This window comes from Rhinolophus ferrumequinum, chromosome 9 (genome assembly GCF_004115265.2).
Source record: "Rhinolophus ferrumequinum isolate MPI-CBG mRhiFer1 chromosome 9, mRhiFer1_v1.p, whole genome shotgun sequence".
Classification (NCBI taxonomy): Eukaryota; Metazoa; Chordata; class Mammalia; order Chiroptera; family Rhinolophidae; genus Rhinolophus; species Rhinolophus ferrumequinum.
Window position 1 is genome coordinate 7883790 of NC_046292.1, and position 19577 is coordinate 7903366.

Here is a 19577-nt window from a genome sequence, read left to right on the forward strand (position 1 = left end):
CGGGCCGCAGGGGCGGGCCGAGCGCGGCGCGTGACGCGGGCGCGGGGCGGGGCGGGGCGGGGCGGGGCGAGAGCGGACGGCGCCGCGGAGACCGCAGACTCCTGGGTGACGCAGAGCTCCGATCCCGCTGGGGCGCTGCGCCCCACGGCCAGGTCGTGGTGGGCAGGCGGGGGAGTCGCCGAGCGCGGGAGGGACTGAGTGTCTAGCTCCGCAGGAGCGGGGAGGGGACACCTGGGGCAATGACCGAACCCGCCGACGCTGCCTCGGGCAAGCTGGGGCTCCTGGGACCGCAGGGTGGGGTCCTGGGTGGGGCGGGGCAAGGGCTGCGTGGAATCCCGCGCCGCCCAGCCCTCACTCGGACTCCGGGCCTGGCCGGCGAGCCGCCCGAAAACAGGCTCGGCGTCCTCGACCACCGCAGCCACATCTCCCAGGCGACACCCCTGCCGGGGGGTCGATCTGGGACCTCCAGGCACGCTCTCGTGGCTTGGGGAAGGCGCCTGACTTTCCCACTACTCAGCTTCTGCTTTTCAGAAATGGGCACAGTAACAGCGCTTTGAGGGGGTCGTTGGTGGGGGCGGGGTTTGACGGGGAAAAGACCGACGCGTGACTCTGGGCCCGGCACTTGGGAAGCCCAATAAGTGCGAGGTGGCTTCTTAAGGCTGGCGTGGAGGTTTCCACCCCAGACGCCCGAGGATGGGCGTCACGCCCGCCCGCACCCCCACCCCGCGCAGTCAGGCTTCACGCTAGGCCCACGGAAGACGGAAACTAAGGGTGGAGGGAGGTGATTAACAGGCGACCAGAGCCAAAGACCCGCGTGAGGAGCTCTTGGTACCTACCTCAGCCCAGCGACTTTTGCCTAAAGAGTGTTTTTAGAAGTTGCCAACGTTTAAAAATTGACAGGTTTCATATTTTTAAAAAATGTTTAGAATTCCTCCTGAAAAATCGGAAGACCTAGCCACAACAGTTTTTTTTCCATCATAGTATGTCGCACAACGGACAAGTGCCTTATGTATGTTTGTTTTTTCTCTGCCGTGCTAAAATGCTCCGACCTGGGCAGGGGCCCGAGTGTGTGCCCACCCTCATTTCCACCCCCAGACAGGAGTTTTGAGAAGACTGAACTGCTTAGTCCAGTCTCTATAGAAAATGCGAAGTTTTCTTCCCAGTGCCTCTATATGAGGCAGAAGAATATTCCCTCGCTCCCCCACCCACTTGGGGGATCTGCTTAGTGATCTAGATTACCGGAACCCCCCCAAGCAAGATTCAGGCCTCAGTGGGTGGTGGCGCTGTAGATTCTCCAAAACCCTTGTGCAATTCAGATGTAGAGGGAGGACGGTGTTCTTGGGGCAGCTAGCTCTATGACTGTTGGTTTGGTTTTGGTTTTGGTTTTGGTTTTGCTCTAATGATAGAAGTGTTAGTGCTAAATGCTTTACTTGTACTAACTCAGCTGTCCCAGCCCTTCTGAGGTCGGCAGTTATCACCCCCTTCCCCCCCCCTTCCCAGCCAGTCACTGCAGGCCAGGATTCAAACCCAGGCAGTCTTGCTCGCGGGCCCTCTATCTGCTTTTCCATTTCTGGGCATTTCACAGGGGGCTCTAGCTTGACACTCACCCCAGAACTGGGAGGGGGCGGGGCTCCTCACTGGAGTGTTTTATCACATCTGCCTTCCAGGCCAAAGTAAACCATTTGGGGAGAGGAAGTAGGATCCTCAGCACTAGCCCCCCCACTTAATGAAATTGTGACATAGTCTGGGGGTGTCAAAGATTTTATAGCAGTGAATTCACAGCACTGAAATACCACTGCAAACCCTTCCAGAGCTTGCAGACAACAGCGTGGTCTTGGCAAAATGTTATTGTTCACCAGGCCCAATAAAGTTAAAATTAAGCAGTTATTTTTTTGTGGCAGGGGACAGCCCTTGAAAAAATTAGTCCCTAAAGATTTTAATACTTTTATTGCACTCTTTCAAATATGTGTGACATGCGACCACTCCATGTGATGAGGGCCTGCTATGTACTGGAAGGGTGCTCAAATGTTCCCTAACTCACCCCTTGGTTTACAGAAGCAGCTGGATTAGGAGTCCCTGGACCAGGTCCCTGGGAATCTGAGGGGTCCACCTCCTTGGTCAGGGCTCATAACCACTCTTGCCCCCCACAGACCTGTGTGTGCACCTCACCCCACCCCAGCCATGGCTCTGCTCAGCATCAATGAACTACCTGAGAACATCCTGCTGGAGGTATTCACGCATGTGCCTGCCTGCCAACTGCTGCGCTACCGCCCTGTCTGCAGCCTCTGGCGCGACCTCATTGATGTCGCGACCCTCTGGAAGCGCAAATGCCTGCGGGAGGGCTTCATCACGGAAGACTGGGATGAGCCTGTGGCCGACTGGAAGATCTTCTTCTTTCTGTGCAGCTTGCGCAGGAACCTCTTACGCAACCCATGTGCTGAAGGTGGGCTGCTCCCCTCACTTTCCAGAACCTCAGGACCTTTGCACTTGCTGTTCCCACACTACCTGGAGTGTTCTCTCCAACCCTAACATCCACCATGCTCCCTTGGTTCCTCCTCATTCTTGGGATCTCAGTGCAGAGACCTGCCCTGCTCCATCTAAAAACAGTGCTCCCTACCTCTGTCGTGCCACCCCCATTTAGTTTCTTCATAGCACTTTTCATAACCTGTAATTACCTTATTTATCTCGTTTTTTTCTCTGCCAAACGTCAAGTTCCAGAGGCCTAATGGATCTTGCGTGCCACTCTACAGTGTCCACAACCATGCCTTCACATAGCAGGTGCTCGAGAAACGTTTCCTGAAGGACTGAACTGCAGATCCACCTTCCCCCCTTTAGTTCAGTCCAAGCTGCCTAATGTTTATGGCGGGCTTCCTCTGTGCCAGGCACTAGTCTGAGGTCTTCCCAGATGTAATTTTCCTCCCAGCATCCCCATTATCCAGATGAAGAAAATGATTGAGAGGGGACTGCAATCACATAACATGATTTAGCCTAAAATGTTCTCATGTATTTGCCAGGGGTTTTTTTCCCTTCATTTAGCACCCATGTACCAGGCCCCATGCTTCCTGTTGGGGTTACAGCAGCAATTAAGAGGCATAGTTTATACGCTTAGAATCCCTTTTGTGTCTGTTTTCTTTCTCTGTCCTCACGTGGATTCTGGGAGGTGGCCAAATAAGTAGGGTTGGCTCCATTTGTGGGAGCGTTAGGCCCCAAGATGAGTGTCTTCCCCGAAGACCCAGAACTGCCCAGCTGCCAAAGGCCCTCTGCCCCTCGGAGGCCCCAGACAGCGCTCCAGACACTCAATCCCTCCACCTCCCCCAGATTCCACTCAGCACTGCCCAGCCGGGCCGCCAGCTCAGCTCACACAGCCCTACAGAGCCAACCTGCAGCCTTGCCTTGCACTGGGCCCTGGGCCCAGCAGTGGTTACCCCAGCCTTGCTCGGACCTCCCCTTGGGCCTGTACTCGGTGCAGCGCAGCTCCTGGTTTTCTGTATTACTCCTCCGGTTCTCTACTGGGGGACCCCGGGCACCTGGGGAATAGGTAAGGGCTCCTTGTAGAGGGAGCAAGGGAGTAATTTGGAAAAGCACCCCTGGTGATTGTTCTGGAAGGTCTTGGCGAGAAACACTGCTGTTTTCTAAGGTCCTCCCAGCTCAGTCTGAAGGGGGAGACCAGAACCTGCTGAGCCAACCTGGTGGGGATCCTCCCATGAATACGGAGTTACTATCCCACCACCAACCCAGAGGGTGTCCATTCTCCCAGTTGCTATCCCTCCCACCCTGGGCAGAGCTTCCCATGAACCATTAACAAACTAAATCGGTCTCTGGTACCCAGATCTGTTACATAGTTAGGATGTCAGTCTTCAAATAAACAGTCCGCCTTGGGAGAAACGCACCTTAGCCATTAGGAGCACAACTAGCATCATAGGCCCTTCATGATTTACTCCTCAGAGAACTGAACCGGGGGTACTTCCCAGAGCCCCGTCCCCCACCCCCACAGCACAAAAGGAAGGGAAGGTTGGTTTAGGATTTCTGGTAATACTTTTCCCAGCTTCGTTAGGAGTCATGTTAGTTAGGGCCAAAGTAGGAGGGCGAAGGTCCCAGATCAGAGCTGATATGGTGGGGACAGGTGGGAACGTGTTGGAAGAAGGGGGCTTTGTAGGGGCACTCCAAGCGCAGCTGGGGTGCTTGAGATCTGAGCATGAGCCTTTCCCCCTCCCTCCCAGGACCAGCCTATACGTTTGCACAGGGAGTTCACCTCGATTTGTTTTTCCTAGAGAATATGATGTCCTGGCGAATTGACTCCAATGGTGGGCACCGCTGGAAGGTGGAGAGCATCCCTGGAGACCATGGGACAAGTTTTCCAGACCCAAGAGTCAAGAAGTACTTTGTCACATCCTTTGAGTAAGACAAACTGAACCAAGCAGGCAGGGGGCGGCAGGGACACTTTTTGCAAATCCCACGCCTATGTCAGGACTTCTCTGTGAAGCTTCAGGGAGCTGATGTTCCAAAACCAGCTCAGAATCTACTGCTTCCGGGAGCAGGAATAAACAGTGGCCGGGTTTATAGGCAGTGGGGGTGGAGATCCACGTAAGGAGGCTGGGAGTGCCTGGGGCAGTTAGGGTAAGAGAGGTAAGAGAGGGTTGTCTACAGGCTGTTCCTAATCTAGGAACGGGAGTTCACAGGGGTGCCCTCCGTGGGGCCGCAGGGGACTGGGCCTATGGACAGGGATCAGATGCTGCCCAGTCTCATGGGGATCCAACTCCCTGCCTGTTTCTCATGGGCCTGCACTGAGGTAGGAGCCAGAGTTCCCACCAGCCAGTGGCTGTCCTAAGGCGGTCAGGGGAAACTGCTGGGTCCCCTGAGCCACCTGCCTGGGTCCAGGCCATGCAGAGCAGGCCTGGGAATGCAAGCCTTTCCTCCTGCTCCCCAGGTCATGCCTCAAGTCCCAGCTGGTAGACCTCAAAGCTGAGGGCTACTGGAAGGAGCTAATGGACACGGTCCGGCCTGACATCACAGTCACAGACTGGTGAGTGGGGCCATGGCCCGAGTCCCACCCTCTGCATCCTTCCCTCTTGTCTTCCTGAGAATCCCTGGGGAGAAGTGCCTACTCTGCCCAGCAGTGTCCTAGAGCAAGGACAGCCAGGCCAACCCAGCCCCACTCCCTGCTGACAGACTCAGCACTCAACCAGTACCACCCTCCCTGCCTCCCCACCACCCTGTGTCAGCAGATGTTAACCCCAGTTTACAGATGGGCAGACTGAGGCCTACAGATGAGTTGTCACGAAAAGGCACTGGAGCAAGAGACAGCCAAGACCCAGCCTTCCTGAACCTCCCAGATGCTCACATGCCTTCTTCTCTGCCTCCCCTGCCGCTTTTCACTATTCATCCCACATCTTGCTCAAGCTCCCCTCTGTGCAGAGCTGTGCCAGGCTCTGCCTTGGCCCACCACAGAAGCAGGACCCCAGTTCTAGCCAGGCCCCGGGACCACCACTCTGAGGGTGGAGAGGTGGGGTTTGAGGGGTGTGCAGAGCTGCGGGCAGGGGGCAGCATGGCTGAGCAGAGGGAGAGCTCTGCCGGTCCCCACCACACAGGTCACACCCCTTCAATCTCCATTGAATCCACAGCCTGGTCCATTGTAATGTACAGGTGACACAGCGCTGACAGCCCTGGCCTTTGTAGAGAGCCTTTTGCTTTTTAAGGTGACATCTTCAGAGCTACCCAAAAGGGTTGCCCCTTTTCTCAGATGGGGTGACAGGCCCAGCACAAATAGACTGTTTACTTGGGGGCACAGGTGGGCCTCGTGGGCAGGGCAGGAAAATGAAACTCGGAGCTCCAGTTTGGAGGCCTGCTGCGTGCCTGCCCACCTACCTCCAGGGCCACCCTATTGGGACACATAGTCTTGCGCCTCCCCCTCCCCCAGGTTTGCTGCCAGAGCAGACTGTGGCTGCATCTACACCATCCGAGTACAGCTGCTCTCAGCCGACTACATCGTCCTGGCCTCCTTCGAGCCCCCACCTGTGACCATCGAACAGTGGAGCGATGCTAGGTGGACAGAGGTGAGGCCTCACCTGCTTGCATGGCACCCACTTCTCCCAGGGCCAGCATGGCAGGCAACGGGTAGTCCCAGGGCCCAGAATGCCCCAGCTCTCCCGCCTGCCTTCTGGCCTGGGCAGCTCTCCCCTGCAGGACCCAGCTCCTTCCCTTTCTTCTCCACGTGAGTGGTCACCCCATCTCCTCCCCTCCCCCGTCCTGGTGGTCACCTCCTCTCCCCTCCCTCCAGGTCTCCCACACCTTCTCGGATTACCCTCCAGGCGTCCGCTATGTCCTCTTCCAGCACGGGGGCAAAGACACTCAGTACTGGGCAGGCTGGTACGGGCCCCGTGTCACCAACAGCAGCATCGTCATCAGTCCTAAGATGACCAGGAACGCAGCGCCCTCCACCACGCAGCCTGAGACCACGTAGGGGCAGGAGGCAGCTGCCCACTTGCCCTCTCCACATCATTTCTACCAGCCTTTCTGACAGTCTGTCATCTGACAGCCATTCCTCCGTCCTCTGTCTGGGTTAGCCTAGAGCCAAAGGTCCCCTCCAGGCAAGAGCTGAGCCTACAGTGGGCAGTGATAGCCCCTGTCCCAAGATCTGCCCAGTTCCAACTTTGACAAAGCTACCAGTTTGTGGTAATGCACTGTCACATAGCTGACCTTTTGTCATAATAAATGTTTTCAGTAAAACCAGCTTGGGGTTGGGTCTAGGAGTGGCGCGTAAGGGGGTCCCTGGCACTTTGGTAGAGAACCAGCCCCTTCCCCAGGTTAATTTGGCTGCACCTGTTCCCCCCACTCCAGTTACTGACGGCCCAGGTCAGCCCTTGGGGCCCCTTTATTGAAACAACTCACAGCATGATATTTGAGACAGACAGTGTTGGCCAGTTGAACCCCAAAAGGCTGAGAAATCGAGGTCCCAGCACCCTTCCTCCCTCCTGGGGAGAATTACTCCATGAAGACAACCAGACCTGAGCAGCCCCGGGCTGGAGGGTGGGCGGTCCATACACAGTGGCAATAAGAGCACTTGGAATCAGGGTGGCCCTGCAACACTCCCCTAGGCTGGGGGCCCCCAAAGTCCAAAAATTGTGGCATCCATGGGGAGCATACACCCTCAGCTGCTTTTATGAGCTCGTTCTTCCACGTACAGCTGCATCTAATGGACAGGAACAAACAACCATGTCAGGTGAACAGTCAGGGCACCTGTAAGGGGGCCCCACGAGCCCCTGACAGGGTGTGGTTGCATGGCCACAGCCAGGCATTAAGGAAAAGGGGAGAGGTGGGAGGAGCCTTAGCCAGGCATTCCTTGGTCGTTTCCCCCTTGCCTTGTCCACAAGCTCTCTGGCAAGGCCTCAGCAAACCCTGAATCAAGCTTACCCGGTCCCCATGCAGCTCACCTTTAATATGTCCGACGTCATGGTTTTTAGGGGTATCAGCCGGGGGTCATGCATGTGGACATCCTGCTCATCTGCCAGGATCCAGGGGAAGTCCTAGGAAGGAAATCAAGTGAGGAGATGAAAAGCGGCTGGAACCTGACCTGCTCTCAGGTTCCCCCTCCCCGTCCCCTTCCAGAGCTTTGAGGAGCATCAGAATCACGAGGGAAGTACAGATTCCCAGGCTCTTCCACTAGGCAGGCCAAGTCTGTAGGTCAGAGCTGGGCTGGCACCCTAAGTGATTTAACAAGCCCCAAGCACAGATTCTGAAACTAGTGGTCAAGGACCCCCTCCCTAGAGAACCCTCCGGTGCTGGCAGCCCCAGCATGTGGCCCCACCTGCGTCTCAGGGCTGAGTGCCCAGGTGGAGCAATGGCAGGTATGTGGCCACATACTTAACACACAACGAGAACCTACTGGGTGCCAGGTACTGCCATAAGCAACGTGTGAGTACACTGGCCAGGGGTAGCAGCCCTGCCCGCTCAAAACTGGAGGTCTGGCTTTCAGAGCCTCCCAGCTGTCTCCCTGCCCGCCCCCCCCCCCCAGACCAGTCTCATCTCACCTTGATGACCTGGATCTTCTCCATGTTTCGGGTGGCGGCTTCCCTTGTGTGCACCAAGACTGTGAAGGTACAGCCTGAGGAAGCCAGAGTTTGGTCCAGGCTGGACCACACCATGCCTGCCCCTGGGTACAGTGCCTTCCCACCTCTCTAGCTGGTTTGGCAGCCCCCCAGAGCAGAGTGGAAACCAAATGCTAAGGCAAAACACAGTCAACAGGGAGACTGAAGCCAGGGTGAAGTGAATCAGGGAAGCTTCCTGAAGGAGGTGAACTTTCAGAGGGGTTCTAAAAGGCAGGAAGGAAGAGACGAGGCTCGGGACAGCCAAACAGGAGCTTGAAAACACAGACCAACCCAAGGTAGCCATGGAAACACCCAGGGAGGGGGGGAGGGGGGAGCACACCTGGGGGGTTGTGGTCCAGGACAGCATCACACACACTGATCTTCAGGATGAAGGCTCGGAGAAGCTGTTCCACATGAGACAGCAGGGAGTCTGAGCTGGGAAGGAGAGGAGGAGGGTCTCCCATCACACTGGCGCACCCTTCTCACCAGCAGGCAATCAATCCTGGAAGGTGCTTCTGAGGGCTGGCTTCTTAAGGGCCCAGCTACCTATCTTGTCTACATCGTAACCCTCCCCCCTCCGGGGAGTTTAAAAACAATGCAGGGCCCCATCCCAGACTAAGTTAGGATGGGGGAAAAGGGGTGTAGGTAGACCCTGTAGGTGGTTCTAATGTGCTACGGCTCCCAGTCTGAGAACCAAGACCCCAAGCCAGAAGGGAAAGGATTTGTCCAAGGCCACACGACAAGTGGGGACAGATTCTATTGCCCTGACCTCACCACAGGAAGCCAGCAGCAGACTAGCCAACACACCTGCCCAAGGTCAACTTCTAATTGACTGGATTGCACCCCTGACCGGGAAGCCAGGACACTGAATCTGTCCTGGCTGTGCTACCATTTGGATGACATGTTTCTGGACCTTGGTTTCTCCATCTATAAGGTGAGGTTGGGTCTAGCCATTCACCAGTGCTGTCTGTGGTTTGCAGGTGTGACACAGGAGGCTAGGAGGCTCTCTGTGTAACCTGCGTGGTGTCCACAGAGACCACCTGGCGGCCAGCTGTGACTCAGCCACTAACTGATGGCCCTGATAGGTTGGCACACCTTGCATTTCTCCTGTCAGACCTTTACCGAGGTACTCAGGAGCTGCTTTAAAGGGGTGCAGGTCAGGGTATTACTACGGACCGCACACCAGTTAGCAGCTGGACAACTCACCTGATGGACAGCAGCGGGGGCTGGGTGATTTCAAAGACGAATTTCTCCACTGGGCGGTGCTCTTTGTCCAAAATTACCACCACCACTTTCTCCACATCATTCTGCAAGGACAGGAATCCCCTTCTCCAGAACCACTCCTCCCCCCCAGCCCTGCCCCCTCCCTGCCCAAGGATGGGAAAGGGAGCATTCACAGCCCTGGTCAGCCTCTAGGCTGAGTGAGGGTCTCTGAGAGCCCAGAGAGAGGTCTGAAAAGGTTCAAGGAGATACCCCAAGACAGGAGGGGTACAGGCTGAGGGCAGAGAATGCCTGCCCGGGAGGGTCCTGGACCTCTCGGAGAGCAGGACAAGATAGGAGGAGGAAACCCTGAGGGGCCAAGCCCAGACAGAACTTGGAGATGGGGAAGAGAAAACCAGATGTGAGAAGAATCCAGAACTGAGGTGTTCTCCAGGGTGCAGGGAATAGGCTTCTGGGTATTCGAGTCATGGTCCCTGCATGGTCTCAACATCACCCCGTCCCATATTGGAGGCCTGGTGCCCTCACCTTCTCCAGGAGTGGCTTCACACAGTGCAGCGTGTCCTGGATATACTGGTTCAGCTCTGGGTGGCAGGACATCTGCACACAACGCCATGATGGCTAGTGAGGCCCACAGCACCAATGGGGAAACCACCTGACACCCCCTCCAGGAGCCCAAGGCCAAGTCTGCCTCCAGAGAGAGGTCCAGAGTTTCCCTAAGGGCTCGCCCTTCCCATCATGGTGCTAAGAACTCGGAATTGTCCACAGGCAGGGAGAAGTTAGAAGAATTCAGTCTCAACATTGGCACTTAATATAGATTTGGGGTTCCTACTGTGGGGTCCATGGGCTCCTCCAGAGTCTGAGAAGTCCCTAAATTGTGTGCAATTGGGCATATGGGCATTTTTCCGGAGAAGGGACCCAGAAATTTAATCAATTTTCAAAAGTTAAGAATCTGGAACTAAGAGCTGTGTGGTCGCAGGCAAATTACTTCACTGAGCTTTAATAAACCTCGTCTGTGAAGTTCTCAAAAAAGTGAGGATTAAGTGAGTTAAGTACCTAGTACACAGTGGGTGCTCAGTAAGTGCTGTTTCTTTTTCCCCCTGTACATCCTTTAAGCTTCCACCACCTCCTGGTATTCAGTCATTCTAATGTTTATTGAGTGCCTTCCAAGGGGCAGGCACTTCTAGAGACTGCGGATAGAGTAGCTTATGGTTTTGTCTGCTTTTTAATCTATAATGAGGGTAAATGAGGGCAAAGCAAAGGTGCCTGAGGTTTACAGGAATCCTCTCCCCAAACCAACCATTCACTAGCATCTTTTAAAATATAGCCGTGACCCAGAGGACAACTGATGGAGGGACTGGTTGGTAACTTATGGAGGGAAACTCCCAGTTCAGAAGGGATGGAAGGAGCCACTGCAGTGAGGGGTAGGAGACTGTCAAGCTGTCAGCAGCTGCCAGCACCTGGAAGGCAAGGCCAGGCCGCTGGAGAATGAATGAGGGGGTGGGCCTGAAGGTGGAGGCGAGTTAAAAAAATCCACTCTGCTGGTGGCCATCATGAGTGGCCGGCAGCCGGAGAGAGCTGCCGTGAGGGGCTGTGAGCAGCCGACCAATGACTGGCTACCGACTGCCTCAGCCTGGGGAGGAGCGCAAGGCTCATAACATCAGCATGGGCCAGGGAGCTGTGCCCTACAACTAGACTGAGAAACAACTGACTTGAACCTGAGTGGGGGGAGTGGGGGCAAAGAAATCCACTCTCTACCGGCTCTGACGTGGGAGTGGCCCCAGCAGGGCTGTAGGGCTCACCTGGACGGGCACGTTGTACTTCTTACGCTTCTGGAAGATGCCCACCGGGTAGACCTCGCGCACGTAGAGGATTAGGTGTACGGCCACCTCCAGGAACTCGCAGAGCACGTCCGCCACCACTGCGAGGGGGCAGAGCCCGGTGCGCTCACGCAAGCCGGCCAGCACAGCCCTCCCTCGCCCCCCACCCCGGGTTGGCAGGTCCAGCCTCCCTACCTTGGCCAAAGTTGAGGTCCTGTCGCGTGAGCGTGGTCATCCTTCACGCCACCTAAGGGGTGGGACAGTACTGGGGGATAGTTCCAAAAGCCTAGGCAGCAGCTGGGCCCTCCCGCCTCCACAGGCCCTCCACTCCGCCTGCGAGGGGCATCGAGGCAGGACCGCCCCACCCCCGCACACAGAAGCATCGGAGCTGGGAAGGACCCCCCCACGTTGGCCTCATCGCTCAGGGGCATCATCTGCACCTCGATGAGGTTTTTGTCCACTGGCCCCCTCGCCCGTTGTCTCGGGAGGGGCTGGGGGCAGGAAAGGCCAGAGCTGGGCGGGCAAAAAGGGCCGCAGAGGGAACAGCTGGATGTGCAGGGCCGGAGCGTAAAGCGGCACACGCGGGAAGAGAAACTAGGCTGGAATAAGACTCCACCCCCTGCCTGGCTAGATCCCTCCCCGAAGGGAACCCCGCCACTCTCCTCCCCTGGTACCGGCTCTGGCCTCGGTTCCGGGCTCGGGGCCCGGCCCCGGCGCCAGGAACCACCAACCCAACCGCTTGCTCCTCCAGCTCAACCCGCGCGGCCAGGGCGCTGTTCTGGTGACGTCCGCCGCGCTGCGGCGGGTCCTAGCGCCCGCTCTCAGGCCACGCCCACTCCCACACGCCCCCCCCAGCGGGGTTTGGGAGGGGCGGGGCCTGGCCTAGGCGCTGGAGATCCCTGGGTCGGAGTGGGCTGAGACGGCGCCGCGCTGCCTTTCAGTGTTGGATGGGCGCGAGGAAAAAAACCCTTAGTCTCCACATCAGATCGCCACGAATCTTCCTCCCCGAGGTATTTCTCTCTCTTTAGGAGTCGCGGTACGGGGGTGGGTACGTGTTGCTGGTGAGGGCCAGGTGGAGGTCACAGCTGGGAACTAAGGACAGCGACATCTACTGCTAGCTTTGGAGTCACCGTCCCCGAACTCAGCTGCCCAACCGAAAGCGAATCCGCCGGCTCCGGGGCGGGGACAGGGGAGGACAAGGGTGCATCGGGGACGTCCCCACCCCCACCCGGAACCTAAACAGCCTGGCTTTCTTCCTAAGAAGATAAAGCCTCCGGGCCCATGCATCGTAATAGTTGGTTTTTATAAAGGTCCATCCATGTGCCAGGCACGGAGTTAAGTGTGTCCGTGGATTATCTTACTAAATGCTCAAAACAATTCTACGGGATAGTTACTATAATTGTCCCCATTTTAGGGATGAGCCAAATGAGGTTCAGAGGGGTGAAGTAAAATGTCCGAGTCACACAACTCAACTATTGGGGGAAGCGCGGGCAGAGGTGTCTCCACCACTATATTTACAGTTTTGGAGTTGTCCCCATGGACTGTGAAATGGCTGAGAGGCCCCGGGGAAATAATGATATTAATATTAAAATAATTACTAGCATGAATTGAGCACTTATTTTATGTCAAGCACTGATTTCTTTAATTCCCTCATTAAACTTAGGAGCTAAGCACCCATTTTACAGACCCACGTTATAGATGGTGAAACAGGTTCCGAGATGTTCCCTAATTTGCCAAAACCACACATTTGGAATACAAACCCAGTTCTGACTTCTATTCTGACTTCAGGTCTTCAACTTATTTTCAGCCCCTTTATTTTACAGGCGGTAAAACTAAGATTAGAGAAGCTGCTGTGAGTTATGGGAAACAAGTCAGAACCAGAAGTCAGGGGACCTTGTCGCTAGCCTCCGAAGACATTAAGAGCTTGTTAGGAATCACGTCTATCTGTGACTATCTGTGTCTAGCCAGAAATGTAGGAGACTTGCACCGCCCTTCACCCCAGAAGCCTTCAAACCTTCATTTACACATTTCCGTTGGGGTGGGGGCAGAGGAGGGAATAAGTGTCCTGGCCCATTAAGCCAGGAATGCCAGCAGAGCAGGTCACAAAAGCAGTCCTTGGAAATCTGCATCAGAATCCCTGGGGAGCCCATTAAATACTGGGAACCCAGGCCTCCCTGACCTACCAAATCAGTCAGGGTGCACAGCATGGTACTGGCCCTTTAACAAGCTCCCCCGGGGCCCTGATGGCCAAGAAAGTGTGGGAATTGCCACAAGCGATTTGGGCTGTTCCCTAGAAAAGTCTGCATTTCATAAAACTGCAACACTTAACCCAGAGAGATGGATGATTCAGGAATGGATGCACCTGGCAGCACATTTTGGGCACAGCAACTCTTCTCAAGACTTGGGAACCCTGCCCACGTCACGCCATGCCGGAGAAGACCATTTTCAAGCAGTCAGCCAAGCAGCTCACTGGCTTGTAGAAGGTGACCCCTGGCTCCTTGAGATTTAATCACTGTGATGCTTTGGCTACTGGGGAAAGCCAGGGTCCTTCTGTGCCTCTCTCTCAAGGCTGCTCAAGCAGCTTTTTTCACGGGTGACAGGAAATGGCAGTCTTAGGGGGGCACTTCTTTGTAAAATGTCCCTTAGGATTGGGGCCTGGGGTGGAGATGCTCAGAGCCCAGCTACTCCTGTGGGGTGGCCTCCAGGGCACAGTGTGGGCAACATGGGGGCACATGCCAGGCCCTCCTTCCAGGGGCCCCCAGCCCCAGCCCTCTGCCCTGAGAAGGCATAGTGCCAGCCACCCAATCATCTCCTGACACACAGGGCTAAAGAACTTCAGAGAAAGCTTGGAGAATTTACAATCCAACACTCATTCTTCCAGTGGGGAAATGGAGGTCCCAACAACCTTTGTTTAATACTGGGGTACCCTCCTTGTCAAAACTCCATAGATAAAAATGCCTAGGCTTGGGGCTTTGGGTTCAGAGCCAGCCACAAACAGAGGAAAGCAGGTGGGAGACAGACCTAACCCCAAAAAGGCCTCGTCTCCTCATTCGTGAAATAAATAGGCTGGACAGATGTTCCCTAAACCTCTGGTGTCCCCAGGTTCCATGGGAACCAAGAAGCTGGCGATGGGGCAGGGGCAGGGGGCCATCGGGGAGCTCTATGAAAATTCATCTGTCATTTCCATCCAGAGGGCTCTTGGCATCTGGTTTTTCATATCTTAATCTCATCAGCATGATGGATGGGCCAGGGACCCAGATTACATTATGGGGTTAATTTATTACATTTTTGAATACCCATTTGCTGGGAGCCAGTTTTTCAAAGTTATTTGCATATTTTTCACCATAATGACAATATGTAGGAGGGTGTCTGGGAGGGAAGGATGGATGTTTAGGAGGAGAGAGAGCTTATTTGCCAACTGGTGCATGTCCCTGAGGGTCTGCAATGAGGACAGAGAGAAAATAACTCCCAAGAAATATTTAAATTGAAAAGAAGAGAAAGCATGATGCAAGAAAGTCTTGCAAACAAAGGCCCAACAAAGACTAAGGCCTGTGTGGGCAAAAGAGCGTTCCTGAGGTTCTTTGAACAAGCACACAGTGAGTGAACTGGGAGAAACAACAGGCAACAGTATCCAGACCCCGAAGATGCTTTCAAAGCCCCTCCCATACCCACCAGGCTGATCACGGGCCCCATCATGGATCCCACCCCTGCCTAAGGTTCCCAGGACACCAAACACAGGAAGGTGAGGGGAGCCACAGAGTCAGCCACATATAGCCTGGTGACAATCCCAAGGATACCCCAATGCTCAGGGACCCAGCCAGCTGAAACAATCCCTAAGCAGAGACCCAGCCTCATTCATTCTTTTAGTCTAGCCCCTCACCCAGAGCCTGGCCAAATCCAGGTTCTCAATCAGTGTGTGTTAAATGAGTGAATGAAATAATGGAGGAATGAGGGCAGCCGGTTGGCTCAGTGGTTGGAGTGCAGTGCTCATAATACCAAGGTTGCCGGTTGGATTCCCACATGGGCCAGTGAGCTGCACCCTCCAAAACTAGATTGCAAAAAAAAAAACAACGACTTGACATGGAGCTGATGGGTCCTGGAAAAAAAAACTGTTCCCCAACAAAAATTAAAAGAAAAAAAGGAGTGGAGGAATGAAACAATGGCAGACAGTGGCTCATTGCTACTTGCCTGACTAGAATCCTAACAGTCTGAATAAGAAGCAAAGACCTCTGATTTCAGTGCTTGGGCTATAGGTGGTGGTGTGTAGTTTTCTTGCCTGTAAAATGGGATAATAGTAGTATCAATTCCATAGGGTTGAACAAGGAGTAAGTGAAATAATGTTTGTAAAAATATAAAGTGCACAATGCCTGGCACATAAATGTTCAGTTAGTGGCTATTATGACAATGATATTAAAATCCACACACTATCTAAAGCCCCTAGCACAAACACTCTGGACCAGCCATCATACTGTTCAAAACCTCATCAAAAACATCCTTAGCTCCGCCGTCCCCATTTTCATTGCCCAAAGCAGCAGGCAGCCCCCAAGGTGCCCTAAAGGAGGACAGGCATCCTCAGCCCAAGATCCCTAAGCAAGAGATTGCAGACAGTTCCTTTCCTCATCTGGGCTTCTGGTGTGAGGTCCAACCTGCACAGCTGCCCCAGATCCTTGGGTCCACTGCTGACCTTGAACCCAAGCCAAAGTCCTGACCTTAGCCAGTTATACTGGACGCTTCCGACACTTCAGCCAGGGCAGAGGCCACCTTGCCATTCCTCCCTGGGGTTCAGCTGACTCCCCAGTGTTGTTGACCCCTTGTTGGTCAGGGAGACCTTACAAATCATCCATCTCTTCTTAAACTTTGAACCTCTACCAAATGCACAGAGACACTAAATGTCTTCCACAATTTCAGGAATTTTCAGGCCCTCTGAAGTCATCCTGGACCATAGGGTAAAAACCCTTCATCCAGCTCAACTGCCACTTTTTAAAAATAACTGCTTTAGGGCCGGCCCGGTGGCTCAGGCAGTTAGAGCTCCGTGCTCCTAACTCCGAAGGCTGCTGGTTCAATTCCCACATGGGCCAGTTGACTCTCAACCACAAGGTTGCCGGTTTAACTCCTCGAGTCCCGCAAGGGATGGAGGGCAGCGCCCCCTGAAACTAAGATTGAACACGGCACCTTGAGCTGAGCTGCCGCTGAGCTCCTGGAATGTGGGCTGTGCCCCCTGCAACTAGAAATGGCAACTGGACCTGGAGCTGAGCTGCGCCCTCCTAACTAAGACTGAAAGGACAACAACTTGAAGCTGAACTGCACCCTCCACAACTAAGAAAGGACAATAACTTGACTTGGAAAAAAAGTCCTGGAAGTACACACTGTTCCCCAATAAAGTCCTGTTAAATAATAATAATAATAATAATAATAATAAAAATAAAAAAATTAAAAAAATAAAAATAACTGCTTTATTAAGACATAATTCACAAACCACAAAGTTCACCCTTTTGAAGTGTGCGATTCAGTGGTTTTTAGTATCATCACAAAGTTGTGTGTCAATCACCACTGTCTAACTCCAGAACATTTTCATCACTCCAAAAAGGAAAACCCTTTAGCAGTCACTCCCTAGTCTCCCCTCCCGTCAAACCCTGGCAACCAGTAATCTACCATTTCTCTGTATGGACTTGCCTGTTCTGAACATTTCATATAAACCCAATCGTACAACATGTGGCCTTTTATGTCTGGCTTTTATGTCTTAGCATAATGTTTCCAAGCTTCATCCAGATTATAGTGTGTATTGCTACTTCACTCCTTTTCATGGCCAAATAATAGTCCATCATATGAATCCGCCCCATGTGGTTTATCCATTCACCAGTTGATGGATAGTTGTTTCCACGTTGGCCATTGAACTACCACATTTTACAGATGGGGAAATTCAGGTCCAAATTCACCATAAGCTGATGGGATAGGAGTCCAGGCCTCCCCTAACATCTGCCTTTTCCTACTGCATTGCTCTGGGAGAACAGTGTCTAAGTTTAGCAAAAGATCACCCACTGATGAACAGCCACAGCAGCAGCATTCAATCCAGAGCCTCCAGGGTTTTGCTTCTGGTTCAGTGAATGCCCAGGCACAGCTTCATTCTTGAAAAGGAGAATCATGCCCCCTGTCCCCCTCCCAGACCCCCCCAGCCACCATCACCTCTTCTCTGACACAGTTCCTATCTGGTCTGCCTGCTTTTGTCCTTGCCCCACTCCAGTCTAAAGAATCCAAGTGAATCAGTGTTAAAACCTAAGTCAGATCACGTTTGTGCTCTGCTCCAAACCCTCCAATGAGTCCCATCTCACTCGGACGAAAAGCCAAAGTCCTTACCATGGCCTTTGCACGCTCCCATGATCCTCTCACTCTCTGACTTCATCTCACTCTGCTCCAGCCTTGCTGTCCTTCCTCAAACACACCAAGCACTCTCCTGCCTCAGGACCTTTGCACCGGCTCTTCCTTCTGCCTGCATCACTCTACTAGTCACAGCCACATGGCCCATTAGCTCATTTTCTTTGCTAAAAAGCTGCCTCACAAAAGAGTCCTTTCCTGGGAACCTTATGTCAAACACCTTTTCCCCTCCATGTTTTCTCCCCTTAATGTGCTTTTTTTTTCTCACAGCACTAATCACCACCTGATATTTATTATAGGTATTTGTTCACTTGCTTATTGTCTGTCTCCTTCACTGGAATGTAAGCTCCATCAGAGCAAGGAATCTGGCCTATGTTGTTCATGACTGTAGCCCCAGTGCCCAGAACAGAACTGGCACGTAGTAGGTGCTCAATAGGTATTTATGGGATGGAGGATTCAAACCTTCTAGTAAATAAGCAGTGTAGCCCCTTCACCAATCCATTCTGCTGTCCATTAGGCTGATATTACAATAACAATAGCAGTGAATTTTTCTAGAGCGTTTCCTATGGTTCCAACCTTAGGAACATTATCTCCTTACACAGTCCATGGCACTTAATCCTTGAACCCTGAGAGTTAGGGATGATAATGAGCTCAGAGAGGTTAAGCGACTTGCCCAGACAGACTGTGGAATGGCAGCAGAAGAGGAGCCCAGGCATTCAGCATGACTGCAGAGCTGAGCTCTTAAACCTCTGAGCCATAATTTCCCATACTCTGGAGAAAGCAGAAAATAGTCGAAAGGGAAGCCACGATTGAGCTCTGGGCGCCAGGCAAGACTTTGGCTTCCCGCGTGCCGGGTCCCGCCCCACCGCTCTTTGATCTTTGCAGCGCCGGTGGCCCCATTGACCCCGCTGTGAGTTATGGGGGCCGCGGGACCCATAACACAGCATTCCCGGACTCCCAGGGTCGGCAGGACACGGCGCCCCGCGCGGTGATGGATGAGCCAGCCTGGGGCACTGGCTTTGTCCGGGCTGGGGAGCATCAGACAGACTTTGAACAGGGAGTGGCTAGAGGAGGACAGAATGTTTGTGTGTGTTGGGTAGGATTGTCTTGCGTGTGTGTGTGTGTGTGTGTGTTGGGTAGGATTGTCTTGCTTGTGTTTGTGTGTGTGTGTGTGTGTTGGGTAGGATTGTCTTGCTTGTGTGTGTGTGTGTGTGTGTGTTGGGTAGGATTGTCTTGCGTGTGTGTGTGTGTGTTGGGTAGGATTGTCTTGCTTGTGTGTGTGTGTGTGTGTGTTGGGTAGGATTGTCTTGCTTCCTTTCCTGGGGTGGGTTGGGGGAGTACTTAGTGAGGCCATCAGCGCTCCGGAATATCACCAGGTAGCGTTCGAAGACCCCACGCCCCTACATCCAAGAGCGAGCTCTCCTAGAACCTCGCCCGCCACTTCACGTACTTTCGGAGGCTACAAAGGCCCCGCCGTGCCTCATCCCTCTTCCCTCGCACCGGGCATTTCTTCCGTCCCATTTGACAACCTAGGGCGGAATAATCCTTTTGGGGACCGGCCTGGCCCTACCCGGCCAGACGCGGCCGCAGCTGAGCGCTCAGCTCGGATCCATTGTTGGGGGTCGGCCAAGGACCCCCTGCCGTGTCCCTTTGTCGCCCGCTCCCGGCGGGGCGCTACAGATGTGCCACCGCTGCCCGCGCACCGCCCGTCCCACGCGCCCCGGGCCGCGCTGAGGTGGCTCTTACGCACCGGGAGGAGTGGGCCCGCCTCGCCCGATGCCCGCACGGCTGCCCGGCTGCGCCCGCCTTTGTCTGCCTCCTTTGTCTGCCCCGCGCCCTCGCGGCGGCGGCGGCTAGGCCTCTGGGGAGCGAGCCCGGAACGCCGAGTCCAGCTGGCCAGGGCGCGCGGGCCGGGAGCGCGCGGGGCCCGGGCCGGCCCGGGGCTGCCCCTCGGCGGGGGGCCGCCGAGCCCGCTCCCCGCTGCCCCTCCCCGCGCTCCCGCCCCCTTCCCCGCCCGCCCCCGCCCCCTTCCCTCCATCCCGGCGCAGCCTGGGCACATCCTCCTGCCGCCGCGCACCTCACC

General features: G+C 54.5%; 3 protein-coding genes across 7 annotated transcripts in view; 2 read left to right on the forward strand and 1 right to left on the reverse strand.

Moving 5' to 3' along the window:
* The first annotated feature begins 58 nt into the window (after nucleotides 1-58).
* Nucleotides 59-6729, forward strand: LOC117027036 (F-box only protein 6). 3 transcript variants are annotated; one of them, XM_033114454.1, is made up of 6 exons: nucleotides 59-152; nucleotides 2151-2443; nucleotides 4272-4398; nucleotides 4928-5023; nucleotides 5918-6053; nucleotides 6278-6729. In XM_033114454.1, exons 2-6 carry the CDS (start codon nucleotides 2182-2184, stop codon nucleotides 6458-6460), a joined length of 804 nt encoding a protein of 267 aa, XP_032970345.1. In that variant the 5' UTR covers nucleotides 59-152; nucleotides 2151-2181; the 3' UTR covers nucleotides 6461-6729. The 3 variants fall into 3 exon arrangements, with proteins under 3 accessions (XP_032970345.1, XP_032970346.1, XP_032970347.1); XM_033114455.1 differs by having other exon boundaries at nucleotides 62-155; XM_033114456.1 differs by lacking the exon at nucleotides 59-152 and adding an exon at nucleotides 165-267.
* A 120-nt stretch (nucleotides 6730-6849) lies between these two features.
* Nucleotides 6850-19456, reverse strand: MAD2L2 (mitotic arrest deficient 2 like 2). Of its 3 annotated transcripts, none has more exons than XM_033114460.1 (9): nucleotides 19245-19456; nucleotides 11318-11369; nucleotides 11105-11223; nucleotides 9831-9902; nucleotides 9291-9391; nucleotides 8425-8519; nucleotides 8028-8101; nucleotides 7431-7523; nucleotides 6850-7189 (listed from the first exon to the last, which is right to left on the reverse strand). In XM_033114460.1, the coding sequence occupies exons 2-9, from the start codon at nucleotides 11355-11357 to the stop codon at nucleotides 7148-7150; spliced, it is 636 nt and encodes a 211-aa protein (XP_032970351.1). In that variant the 5' UTR covers nucleotides 11358-11369; nucleotides 19245-19456; the 3' UTR covers nucleotides 6850-7147. The 3 variants fall into 3 exon arrangements, with proteins under 3 accessions (XP_032970351.1, XP_032970348.1, XP_032970350.1); XM_033114457.1 differs by lacking the exon at nucleotides 19245-19456 and adding an exon at nucleotides 11797-11967; XM_033114459.1 differs by lacking the exon at nucleotides 19245-19456 and adding an exon at nucleotides 11563-11757.
* The window catches only part of DRAXIN (dorsal inhibitory axon guidance protein), a 34080-nt gene continuing 26511 nt past the window's right edge, over nucleotides 12009-19577 (forward strand). Inside the window, exon 1 of the mRNA XM_033114453.1 lies at nucleotides 12009-12132. The gene's annotated coding sequence lies outside the window, so the exon portion shown is untranslated. The remainder of the gene's footprint in view (nucleotides 12133-19577) is intronic.

Coding starts and splice junctions, on each gene's coding strand:
- LOC117027036 (XM_033114454.1), top strand. CDS start 2,182: ATGGCTCTGCTCAGCATCAATGAACTACCTGAGAACATCCTGCTGGAG. Junction 2,444..4,271: donor ACGCAACCCATGTGCTGAAG/GTGGGCTGCTCC, acceptor TGTTTTTCCTAG/AGAATATGATGTCCTGGCGA. Junction 6,054..6,277: donor GCGATGCTAGGTGGACAGAG/GTGAGGCCTCAC, acceptor CCCTCCCTCCAG/GTCTCCCACACCTTCTCGGA.
- MAD2L2 (XM_033114460.1), bottom strand. CDS start 11,357: ATGACCACGCTCACGCGACAGGACCTCAACTTTGGCCAAG. Junction 11,224..11,317: donor GGACCTCAACTTTGGCCAAG/GTAGGGAGGCTG, acceptor GCCCCCTCGCAG/TGGTGGCGGACGTGCTCTGC. Junction 7,190..7,430: donor TGACGTCGGACATATTAAAG/GTGAGCTGCATG, acceptor CCTGTCCATTAG/ATGCAGCTGTACGTGGAAGA.